The 13,080-nt window shown below is 41.6% G+C and overlaps 1 protein-coding gene across 1 annotated transcript in view; it reads right to left on the bottom strand.

The window, feature by feature from the left end:
* Nucleotides 1–12,582, bottom strand: part of UBA6 (ubiquitin like modifier activating enzyme 6) — an 88,679-nt gene extending 76,097 nt beyond the window's left edge. Inside the window, exons 1-2 of the mRNA XM_006079842.4 lie at nt 12,426–12,582; nt 7,489–7,551 (exon numbers count right to left, since the gene is read on the bottom strand). Coding sequence (XP_006079904.2) covers nt 7,489–7,551; nt 12,426–12,496 — 134 coding nt within the window. The 5' untranslated portion in view covers nt 12,497–12,582. The remainder of the gene's footprint in view (nt 1–7,488; nt 7,552–12,425) is intronic.
* Between the last annotated feature and the right edge of the window lie 498 nt (nt 12,583–13,080).

Raw genomic sequence — 13,080 nt, 5'->3', positions numbered from 1 at the left:
AACACTGAAGAAGTGATGTTTTAGAATTATGCTGGAGAAGACTCTTGAGAGTCCCTTGGACTGCAACGAGATTAAAGTAGCCAATCTTAAAGGAAATCAACCCTGAATATTCATTGGAAGGGCTGTTGCTGAAGCTCCAATACTTGGCCACCTGATGCAAAGAACTGACTCCTTGGAAAAGACCCTGATGCTGGGAATGATTGAAGGCAAAAGGAGAAGGGGATGGTAGAGGATGAGACATATCATCACTGACTCAATGGATATGAATTTGAGCAAACTCTGGGAGAGTGAAGGACAAGGGTGCCTGCTGTGCTACAGTCCATGGGTTCAAAATGAGTCGGACACAACTTTAATATGGTATGTCTGTCAATATTGCTGTACTCTCTTTAGTAATGTTATATAGTTACCAGTGTAAAGATCTTGCATGCTGCTAAGTCACTTCAGTCGTGTCCGACTCTGTGCGACCCCATAGATGGCAGCCCACCAGGCTCCCCCATCCCTGGGATTCTCCAGGCAGTAACACTGGAGTGGGTTGCCATTTCCTTCTCCAATGCATGAAAGTGAAGTGAAAGTGAAGTCGCTCAGTTGTGTCCGACCCTCAGCGACCCCATGGACTGCAGCCTTCCATGCTCCTCCGTCCATGGGATTTTCCAGGCAAGAGTACTGGAGTGGGGTGCCATTAAACTTTTGTCAAATTTTTGTATTTTTTATATTATTGTAAATAGTAATTTTTAAGTTTCAGTTTCCAGTTACTCATTACTCTGAAATTGGAGAACAATTGATTTTTGCATATTAACTTCTTATCTTACAATCTTACTAATCTAACTGACAGCTATTGTTCACTCTGAGTTGTGTCCGAAACAACTGTATAACCTTATTAAATAGAGTACAGCAATAATGACAGACATACCATATTAAAGGTTCCTAAAGTTCAATAGTTAAAACATCAGTATTCCCAAAATTGTATATAAATTCTCATGACAGCCTTATTTGTAATAGCCAAAACCTGGAAACAACCCAAAAGCCCATCAACAATTATTAAGTGATTAAATAAATTGTGAAAGTGAAAGTTGCTGAGTCTGACTCTTTGTGACCCCATGGACTATCCAGTCCATGGAATTCTCCAAGCCAGAATACTAGAGTGGGTAGCCATTCCCTTCTCCAGGGGATGTTCCCAACCCAGGGATCGAACCCAGGTCTCCCACATTGCAGGCGGATATTTTACCAGCTGAGCTACCAGTGAAGCCTATATTTGTACAATTACAAATATTGCAAGCCTATATTTGTACAACTGCAAAAATTACAGGGAAGCCAATAAACTGTAGTATAGCCATAAAATAGAAAACTCAGCAATAAAAAGGAACAAATTACTGATACAAAATCATATATGAATCTCAAACTCATTACACTGAGTGAAAGAAGCCAAACTTCCCAAAGGTGTTGTACATACTGTATGATTCCATTTATACAAAATTCTAGAAAATTAAAACTATTCTACAGTACAAAAAGCAGATGAGTGGTTGCCTGGGGAAAATGACAGCTGGAGTGAGAAGAAAGGTAGAAATTACCAAGGGGCGCAGAGAAAATGTTTAGTTATGATTGATATTATCTAAATTGTGGAGATGATTTCATGAGTATATACACATGTCAAAACATATCAATTTGTACACTTTAAATATGCTTGATCTACTTTATATTAATTTATATCTCAGTGAAACTGTGGGAAAATATGTATTTATGATGGGAGATACTCTTTCATGGGTCTTTCAACTCCAAGATGGCTCTCTAGATATGCCTAGAAGGCAATGTCTGACTGCTCTTTACTTGGCCTTTTCTCAGGGTTGTATTTAACTCTGAGATATGAAGTGGGATTTAGGAGTAAGGAGAACCAATATTAGGATGATGCCCATGCTCTTTGCTGTATCATTAGGAGCAAAACACTTTGTCTCTGACCCAGATGTTCCACATTTTCTGTTAGCATCCGCTAAATAATAGGCTAGCTTTTAGCTTGTAAGTGGGGCAAAATCAAATCCTAAATCTTGACAATATTAATATCAATTTTGGCAAAGATAAACAATAGGATGTCAAAGGGTAAAGGGGTGAGAAGTGACATGGAAGCTAAAAAGAAAGACAGGACCATAACTCATGGCATATTAGAAGTTATTGAACTCATAGGTACCATTCTTCATGATGAATTTTCAATTGTGCACATTTTCTCATTAAATATGTTGAATAAGTGAGTGGATGAAAAAAAATTAATAAATGAAAGAAACGATGACACTTAAAAGGCTGCTGCTGCTGCTGCTAAGTTGCTTCAGTCGTGTCCAACTCTGTGCGACCCCACAGACGGCAGCCCACCAGGCTCCCCCGTCCCTGGGATTCTCCAGGCAAGAACGCTGGAGTGGGTTGCCATTTCCTTCTCCAATGCATGAAAGCGAAAAGTGAAAGTGAAGTCGCTCAGTTGTGTTGGACTCCTAGCGACCCCACGGACTGAAGCCTACCAGGCTCCTCCATCCATGGGATTTTCCAGGCAAGAGTACTGGAGTGGGGTGCCATTGCCTTCTCCACTTAAAAGGTTAAGTAACCTAATATCATACACTCACAAACAATGGAGAATGATTCAAATTCAGATCTAACACCAAAGTTCAAACTCTTGCCACTGCTACACTATATCCAGAGGGCTTAAATGTATATTATACTATTTGGCTGGAGAAGGAAATGGCACCCCATTCCAGTACTCTTGCCTGGTAAATCCCATGGATGGAGGGGCCTGGTAGGCTGCAGTCCATGAGGTTGGTAAGAGTTGGACACGACTGAGCGACTTTACTTTCACTTTTCACTTTCAGGCATTGGAGAAGGAAATGGCAACCCACTCCAGTGTTCTTGCCTGGAGAATCCCAGAGACGGGGGAGCCTGGTGGGCTGCCGTCTGTGGGGTCGCACAGAGTCGGACACGACTGAAGCGACTTAGCTGCAGCAGCATACTATTTAGCTTCATCAGTGTAGATTACAGAGAATCATTTAAGGATTTTAAACTGAGAGGCCATGGACTGTGAGGTAAGTGCCAAAAATACAACTTTGAACAATTTATGAAAGATGGTTTATAAACAAGAATAGTTCTAAAGAGATCACATATGAGAAAATTACAATAGTTCAATTGAGAAATTCCAAAGCAGGGAGAGAAAATGAAAAAAAAAAAAATGGAATTAAGAGTTGCTTAAAAGGAACTGAAAGGATTTAAAGAATTGAATTTGGAAGATGATAAATAAGGAAAGATCTAGGATGACACCAAGGTTTCTAGCTTAGGTTACTGAATAGGTCTGGCACACCATTTAATTAAGCTTGGGAATGGGAAGAGAGAAGGAAAAGCGTTCCAGTGGTGCTGAGATACTTCACGCTGAAAATTATATTAATAGTTTTTTCATGAAATCCTTAAGGCTAAGATATTATTCTTAAGAGGTATTATTCGTCTCATTTACACATGAGAAGTATGAGAAGTAGAAAGATTAAACAACTAGTTTTGGTTCATATAAATGTCAGGATTGGACGTGAACATTCTCTTCTAAAGTCAAAGACCTTATTCACTTCTCTCTACAAAGTGTTTCTCAAAAAGTAGATATTCTAACACAACACTGTAAATCAACTATATGTCAATTTTTTTTTTTTTTTAAAACAAGCTATCTGCTGAACATCTGCCTGGTTTACATTTAAACCATCTTGTATGCATTTTAAAAAGAAGGTACTGAGCTTGGAAGAAGAAAGCTGAAGAAAGAGACTTAAGCATCACTGCTGCTAAGCTGCTGCTGCTAAGTCACTTCAGTCGTGTCTGACTCTCTGCGATCCCATAGACAGCAGCCCACCAGGCTCCCCCGTCCCTAGGATTCTTCAGGCAAGAACACTGGAGTGGGTTGCCATCTCCTTCTCCAATGCAGGAAAGTGAAAAGTGAAAGTGAAGTCGCCCAGTCGCGTCCGACTCTTAGCAACCCCATGGACTACAGCCTACCAGGCTCCTCCGTCTATGGGATTTTCCAGGCAAGAGTACTGGAGTGGGGTGCCATTGCCTCATCACTAGCTTAGAGAAATAGCTAAAATCGTGGAAATGGACATGAACCAAAGAATAAACTGAGATAAAAATCCTAAAGTTGGAACCTGGCTTTACATAAAAGCAAGAGCAGACTAAGAGAAGTCTGAGAAATCTAGGAATACAAGCAAATTCAAGAAAACTGTTATCTCAAAAGCCAGAAGAACTTCCTCTAGTATTCCACTAGAATATGCACAGTATTGATACTACTATGATAGTACTAATCCAGAACCTAAGAATGCCCTGATGCTGCTCTTATATTCATTCACCCCTTCTTCATACAGTGACCTCTACATAGGAACCTATATACAAGAAACATTAAGAAAAAAAGAGAGAGAGAGACAGCAAAGTACAGCAAAGTAATAATTTTATCATTATCTGAATTAGTTTTAATTTCCTCCAATGGTGTCACCTGGTGTGGGATGGTAAAGAATCTGCCTGCAATGTGGAAGACCTGGCCCTGGGTCAGGAAGATACCCTGAAGAAGGGAATGGCAACTCAATCCAGTGTTCCTGCCTGGAGAACATGGACAGAGGAGCCTGGCAGGCTACAGTCCATGGTATCAGAGAGTCGGAAATGACTGAGTGAATAACACATATATAGATACCTCCAATGGATCATCTTTTGGTAAAAGCAAAGTTAGAAAACCAAGGCTTGAGTACTAAATTGGGACTCATTCATTATTTTTAGATAAATCACTGGATTAGCAGGCTTAGGCATATCTTTGGAGAAAAAGAAATGGGCAAATCTATAGAACTGGCCAAGTCTGCCTAACTTACCTGACAATGCACTGGTAATAAAGATGCAAAACTAAAGAGAGATGTGGCTCAGAATGCTGTCAGAAGTGCTCCTCCCGCCCCCCAAAAACCTTTAGATTCTGAGAATAATTGCAGGTTTAGTTGATCAGAAACTATGAGGTGATTTAAGATTGAGTAAAAATAAAAAAGTGAAATATATTTAGCAAGACACTTTGTTAAAGTAGGTATCGAAAATGCCCTAAAAATATTTTCTACTTAAATATATATATTGGATTGGGCAAAAGGTTCCTTCTATTTTTAAGTAAAAATAAAAGGTATACTTTTCATTTTCATGTAAAGACTGAGGAACTTTACTGAACAATGTATTCACCATTTTGTTCCACTACCTTCTGCCATTTTTCAGGCAACTTCATAATTCTGTGTTCCCAAAACTTTTTATCTTTTTGAGCAAAGAACTGTTCCAGGTGCCTTTTACAGTCTCCAGGGAACAGTACTTGTTGGAGCTGTTTCATTTTCCAAAAGGACCTTATAATAGAGGACTCCCTTCTAACCCCAGGGCTTCCCTGGTGGCTCAGACAGTGAAGAATCTGCCCGCAATGCAGGAGACCCAGGTTCGATCCCTGTGTTGGGAAGATCCCCTGGAGAAGGGCATGGCTACACACTCCAGTATTCTTGCCTGGGAAATCCCTGGGAAATCCCATGGACAGAGGAGCCTGGTGGGCTACAGTCCATGGGGTCACAGAATCAGACACAACTGAGTGACTAGCACTTTCACTTTCCAACACTATCACATACACAACATCACCTTCTCTGGATGAAGAATGGCCTTTGGTGTGGTTGGCGGTAGTTCATTTTGCTTGCCCCATAATCTCTTTCATTCCACATTACTGTACAGTATCTACTTTTCGCCACTCATCACAATTTGTTTTAAAAATAGAAAGTTTTCATTACAGATTTGCATGCAGAAATGTAATTAAGAAGGTTTTTCCCCCCTTAACTTATGTGGAATGCAAACATCAATGCAATTAACATAACCAAGCTGGTACACATGATTTTTAACACTTGATTTGGATATTTTGAGTATGTCACCTATCTCCTGTGTGATAGAATGTTGACTGTTCTCAATTAATGTCTTGATTTGACTGCTTTCAACTTCATCTGGTCTACCAGACTGTGGAACATCATCCAACAAGAAATCTCCAGCACGAAGCTTCGCAAATCACTTCTGACATGTTCAATTAGTCACAGCACCTTCTGCATACACTGTACCAAATCTTTTTTTTTTTTTGCATTTCAGTTGCATTTTTACCTTTCTTGAACTAATACAGCATAATACACCAAAAATGCTTTCTTTCTTCCATCTTCAATAATACTGAAATGACCATATAAAAATCTACCAATTTTAATAAGTTTTTTCAAAACACACACTGACACGACAGCTGTCATAATACCACCTAATAAAACTGTTTTGAATGAACTAAAAGACAACTAAGCACTACTAGAGCCTCCTTACAAAAAAAAAAGAACGAACCTTTTGGCCAACCCAATATAATTATAGCTAAGAGATCATATGGTAAAACAGTTTTCACATAAGCAAAATCAAGTTAGTCTTTTTCTTCCAAGGGTATAGGACAAAATAGGACTTGAAATCAACATATCAGCTCCTCCTAAGCTGCTCAAAACTGACTCTGCATCCCACATAAAATAATATAAAAATAAATCCAAAATACATAAAAAGCCTATTGTTCCAAATTCTACCTACATAAAATCTTTTTTTTCATGATTACATATAGAGAAAAATCTAAAAACTTTTAAATGGTGATTATACTATCTTCCATGCAAACATCTCAAAGTATTTAAGAAATTTACTAGAAATGACAGCAATTTCTGTGTTTTCAAGTGAAGTGAAGTTGCTCAGTCATGTCGTTTCCAACTCTTTGCAACACCATGGACTGTAGCCTACCAGGCTCCACCATCCATGGAATTCTCCAGGCAAGAGTACTGGAGTAGGTTGCCATTTCCTTCTTCAGGGGATCTTCCTGACTCAGGGATCGAACCCAGGTCTCCCACATTACAGGCAGACGCTTAACCGTCTGAGCCACCAGGGAAGCCTTATGTGTTTTTAAGTTCTCTTTAATTTTGAAAAAAGTATCCTGATTTCACGAAAAAAATATGGTAAAAAAAAGTCCCACTAAATTCCATTCAAACCACAGCTCTTCAATCACTTCTCCACTGTCTATGCAGTGCAAACATGGATTGTTGTTAATGAGCTAACACTGAAGTAAACATATTCTCTAGATGCTGCTGTATCACTAACCAAAATGAAATGAACTGTCTTTCATGAGACTCACTCCTGCAATATCAGGAAATTAAATATGTACTCCTGTCTAGAAATAAGAGGTATATTTGGTAGTGGATAGCAAAATCATTCTTAGTCACACCAATTAAACCTAAAGCAACCAAGATTTAAATATCCAAGCTTTCAGACTATAGTAAAAGAAAGAAACTGTAATTTTTACTTGAGCAGAACTCTTAAAATACATTTTACAAAATTCTGCAAAGGCCTAATGGTGTCTTCAAACAGACTATCTATACTCCATTACGGGAGAAGAACTATTGGGAAAAACATTTGCTTCCATAAGGTTCTTACCTGTATAATGCATCATCAATCTCCACAGATTCTGTTGGCATGATGGAGAAATTTGTATTTGCACTGAAAAAAGAAAACATAAGAGCAAGTATAGCTATTTAATATTCATATTTTGTAATGTAAAATACATGAAATCAGATTCACCAGGTACTAAAAGAGATTTTAAAAACCAGACATATATTTTATTATTTACCAGTTTATTTCAATTGTAAAAGTAGGTCAAAATTAAATTCATTCACTGCTTGCTCTGTGTGTAAATTAGAGCCCATAGTTGTTTTATACTCAGGTGTTACTTTATCATTGCTGTAATTGCTATAAATATCATTGCTATAATATATATTCTGATGGATTTATATTTTAGCAATACTGAGTGGCCCATAAACCTTCTATAATATACATACCCAGAATTTAACATATAATTATGATATCTAGGGCTTCCCTGGTAGCTCAGCTGATAAAGAATCTACCTGCAATGCAGGAGACCCCAGCTTGATTCCTGGGTCAGGAACATCCCCTGGGGAAGGGACAGGCTACCCACTCCAGTATTCTTGGGCTTCTCCAGTGGCTCAGATGGTAAAGAATCCTCCGGCAATGAGGGAGACCTGGGTTTGATCCCTGGTTGGGAAGACACCCTGGAGAAGGGAACAGCTACCCATTCCAGCAGTCAAACAAGACAAAATAGTAATAGTTTAGCCATAAGACAAAGTCAAGGACTTTAGTTGTCTTGCAGATGCTAACATCCCTACCAAGCGGAAGAAGTTAACTGACCAGCAGCAGGTAGACCTCAGATTAGTTGAAACCAGAAGGGTGATGACCAAGGTTCCAAAAACATTACCCTGTTATCGCACCATCAAGCAATCAGAGAACTGAGCATGGATCACATACCCTATGACCCTCTCCCTCAGACTGTCTTTAAAAACCCTTCCCTGAAAGCCAATGGGGGAGTTTTTGTCTTTGGAGCATGAGCTGCCGGTTTTCTTTGCTAAATCCTGCAATAAACTGTACTTTCTTCACTACAACCTGGTGTCAGTAGATTGGCTTTGCTGCACATTCAGTGAGTGGACCCAAGTTTGGTAACACAATCAACTAAATGGTCTCGTTCTGCTCAGGCGGCTCACTGCTGTATTTTTTTCAAATCACATATCCTTAACTATTTATCATCTGCCTTCCCCTATAGAATGTGTGCTCCATTAGGAATTTACTACCATATTTCAAATCTCTAAAACAGTACCTGGCATTTAATAACAAGAACAAACATTGTGTCACACAGTTTTAAGTGTTTACTTCAAACTACCGCACAATTGTACTCATCTCACATGCTAGTAAAGTAATGCTCAAAATTCTCCAAGCCAGGCTTCAGCAATATGTGGACCGTGAACTTCCTGATGTTCAAGCTGGTTTTGGAAAAGGCAGAGGAACCAGAGATCAAATTGCTAACATCTGCTGGATCATCGAAAAAGCAAGAGAGTTCTAGAAAACATCTACTTCTGCTTTATTGACTATGCCAAAGCCTTTGACTGTGTGGATCACAAACTGTGGAAAATTCTGAAAGAGATGGGAATACCAGACCACCTGACCTGCCTCTTGAGAAACCTGTATGCAGGTCAGGAAGCAACAGTTAGAACTGGACATGGAACAACAGACTGGTTCCAAATAGGAAAAGGAGTACGTCAAGGCTGTATATTGTCACCCTGCTTATTTAACTTATACGCAGAGTACATCATGAGAAACGCTGGGCTGGAAGAAGCACAAGCTGGAATCAAGATTGCCAGGAGAAATATCAATAACCTCAGATATGCAGATGACACCACCCTTATGGCAGAAAGTGAAGAGGAACTAAAAAGCCTCTTGATGAAAGTGAAAGGGGAGAGTGAAAAAGTTGGCTTTAAGCTCAACATTCAGAAAACGAAGATCATGGCATCTGGTCCCATCACTTCATCGGAAATAGATGGGGAAACAGTGGAAACAGTGTCAGACTTTATTTTGGGGGGCTCCAAAATCACTGCAGATGGTGACGGTAGCCTTGAAATCAAAAGACGCTTACTCCTTGGAAGAAAAGTTATGACCAACCTAGACAGCATATTCAAAAGCAGAGACATTACTTTGCCAACAAAGGTCCATCCAGTCAAGGCTATGGTTTTTCCAGTGGTCATGTATGGATGTGAGAGTTGGACTATGAAGAAAGCTGAGCACTGAAGAATTGATGCTTTTGAACTGTGGTGTTGGAGAAGACTCTTGAGAGTCCCTTGGACTGCAAGATCCAACCAGTCCATTCTAAAGGAGATCAGCCTTGGGTGTTCTTTGGAAGGAATGATGCTAAAGCTGAAACTCCAGTACTTTGGCCACCTCATGTGAAGAGTTGACTCATTGGAAAAGACTCTGATGCTGGGAGGGATTGGGGGCAGGAGGAGAAGGGGACGACAGAGGATGAGATAGCTGGATGGCATCACCGACTCGATGGACTTAAGTTTGAGTGAACTCCGGGAGATGGTGATGGACAGGGAGGCCTGGCCTGCTGCGATTCATGGGGTCGCAGAGTCGGACACGACTGAGCGACTGAACTGAACTGAACTCAGTTAACCCTTTCAACAACTTTAGGAGATAGACACTATTACTATATCCATTGAACAGAGGAAAAAAACCTGAGATTGACAGAGATTAACCTAAATAACCTGCCCAAGGTCCCGGGGCAGGTAAATGGCAAGCCCTGAAACTAATCAGTCTAGCTTCCTACAACCACACTATATTGTCTACTACCTCTCACAGCAGGGGTTTCCAAGGTGGCTCAGTGGTAAAGTATCCACCTGCCAATTAAGGAGATACAGGTTCCATCCCTGGGTCTGGAAGATCTCTTGGAGTAGGAAATGGCAACCCACTACAGTATTCTTGCCTCGACATTTCCACGGACTGGCAGGCTACAGTCCATGGGTTCAGTTAGAGACAACTGAACACACACACACACACACACACACACACACACCCCTCTCACCCTCTCACAGAAGGCATGAAGAAAGCACTAAAAAAAATCTGTTAAATGAATTTTAAAAATTAAAAAACTGTGATGTTGGAAAAGTCTCTTGGGGAGTCTCTTGGATTGCAAAGAGATCAAACCAGTCAATCCAAAGGAAATCAACCCTGAATATTCATTGGAAGGACTGATGCTGAAGCTAAAGCTCCAATACTTTGGCCACCTGATGTGAAGAGCCAACTCATTAGAAAAGACCCTGATGCTGGGAAAGATTGAAGGCAGGAGTAAAAGGGGACAACAGAGGATGAGATGGTTGGATGGCATCACCGACTCAATGGACATTAGTTTGAGCAAGCTCCAGGAGCTGGTGATGGATAGGAAAGCCTGGCATGCTGCAGTCCATGGGGTCGCAAAGAGTCGAACATGACTGAGCAACTGAACTGAACTGAAACATACTGGTGTGACAAGATACAGAGTGATATATCAATTACTGCAGCTCATTTCAATTTTTTCACAGTGTGGCACAGAAAGAAAAATGATAATTGGGAAACACAGATGGTTCATGGGCAGAGGGAACCACCAGGACAATTTGAGCCTGAGCTAAAATCAATACCATCTTGGCAAAAGTGTAATTCATTCTAGGTTTTGGGAATCTCTATATATCAGTTTCAGGATTCTAAAAACAACATGATAACACAAAATTCAGTTTCAAGATCCAATTTTCTAGGCCTGGTATATTGATATATAGGCAAAGAATTTGAAAACATATGATCAAAAATGTTATTATTTATCTTATCATTGTGATATCACCTTCCAGCTAACTAATAAAAACACATACACAATATTCCCTGGCACTCCAACAAAATACAAAACTCAAGAAAAAGTCTTCTTACAACTTTCTTACTGTTAGTACACTTTCTCTAGCTGTCTTCCTTGCTTGGTGAGCAACAGTCTAAGATGGTAAAGCTCTTAAGTAAAAATGAGAAGAGCTACATTCTAACTAGTTCTGTCTCTCAATGATTATGACTGACACCCACTTTTCAGAAAGTGCTGCCTTACTGGAATCTTTCAAATATCATTCTTCTGATAAGGTCTTAAATGGCAAACGAAAATGCTTTAAATAAGAGGAGGTTTTATTTGTATTACATAATATCCCCCACGTAAGTCTGGCAGTGCTGGCAATGGCAGGCAATATGGTATCAAAGCATCCTTTCGGTCTAAGGCTGGTGAAAAAGCTATAGGCTTGTGAATATTCATATTAGCTCAAAATCAAATATCCACCACTTCTGTCTTCGACACATCATATTCTGGTAGTGGGCAGAATGAAACTATCCGCTTTATTAATTATGAAATGACAAATAGGAACTACACAAACGTTTCCCCTCTATTTCTGCAGGAACACCAACTGCGAAATAAGAATGGGTAGCTCGTGGTTTCCTTCCCTGCGTTTTTCTTTCTTTTTCCTCTCTTGTTTTAAAGGGCAATCAACAGGCCTCAGGGTATTCTGACTACTACTGATGCACTATTACCGAGTTCCCTCTGGTAACAGTTTTCAAAGGAGAATCTCAGCGGAGGATCGTGCACCACGGAGCTCGGCTTTCACTTTATCGAAAGGAAGGAAGGAAGGTGTCCGGCACCGGGGTAGGGAAGCTCGCACCGAAAGCCCGCCCCTCCCTCCCTCCTAGGTCCGGTGACTGTAAGAAAGAAGGATGGCAGACCCCAACCAGAACTGAGAAAGCGATGAAAGGGGCAACGAGTGGATTTCCTCCTCAGCAAAGCCGGGAGTCGCAGAGGCCGGAGCCCACGCCGCCACACCTACCCCGCGCGCTACCCTCGCCGCCCAAGGCCGGCTCCGCCCTGCCCCGCGGCCTCTAGCGCGCTCCCTGACCGTCCGAGTGGGAGATGCAGAAAGTCGGACCCCGGGTTCTGCCCGCCACGCCTCACTTCGCGCCCACATTCGTTCTCTCACCGGCTGGTTCTCCAGGAGGAGCAAGATGCCTCTCCCCCCGGACGTGCGGCCACCGGCTGGGATCCCTCCATCGCCTCCAGAGACGCAGCCTCAGCGGGCCACTGGGAGGCAGGGAAGAGGGCGGGACGCGAGGTCAAGGGGCGGGCAATGACGTCACAGGAGGGGGCCGGCCTGAGAAGCCAGTAGCCAGGCGGCGCCTTCCCGTCAACCCTAGGGGCAACCTGGCTTCCGGTTTGGGTGTGGTCCGGGGGAGGGATTTGCCGCAGGTAGTTGAAGCGCGCAGCGGGGTTGGTGTGTGTCTGTCTGTCTGTGTTGTGGGGCGGGGTGGCGGTGGGAACGGGGAGTGTGTGTGTGTGTGTGTGTGTGTGTGTGTGTGTGTGTGTGTGTGTGTGTGTCAGAGTCTTACCGTCTGAACGGGGAGTGTGTGTGTGTGTGAGAGTCTTACCGTCTGAACGGGGAGTGTGTGTGTGTGTGTGTGTGTGTGTGTGTGTGTGTGCCAGAGTCTTACCGTCTGAACGGGGGTGTGTGTGTGTGTGTGTGTGTGTGTGTGTGTGTGTGTGTGTGTCAGAGTCTTACCGTCTGACCCATCAAGGAAGCCTGAAGTGGCACTGTAGCGACTTGGTTCTGGCGGATTTAAGCTGAACCAAAACTCATT

This window comes from Bubalus bubalis, chromosome 7 (genome assembly GCF_019923935.1).
Source record: "Bubalus bubalis isolate 160015118507 breed Murrah chromosome 7, NDDB_SH_1, whole genome shotgun sequence".
Lineage (NCBI taxonomy): Eukaryota > Metazoa > Chordata > Mammalia > Artiodactyla > Bovidae > Bubalus > Bubalus bubalis.
The sequence above is the reverse complement of the archived record's forward strand: the minus strand, read 5'-3'. Positions and strand labels throughout refer to the sequence as shown.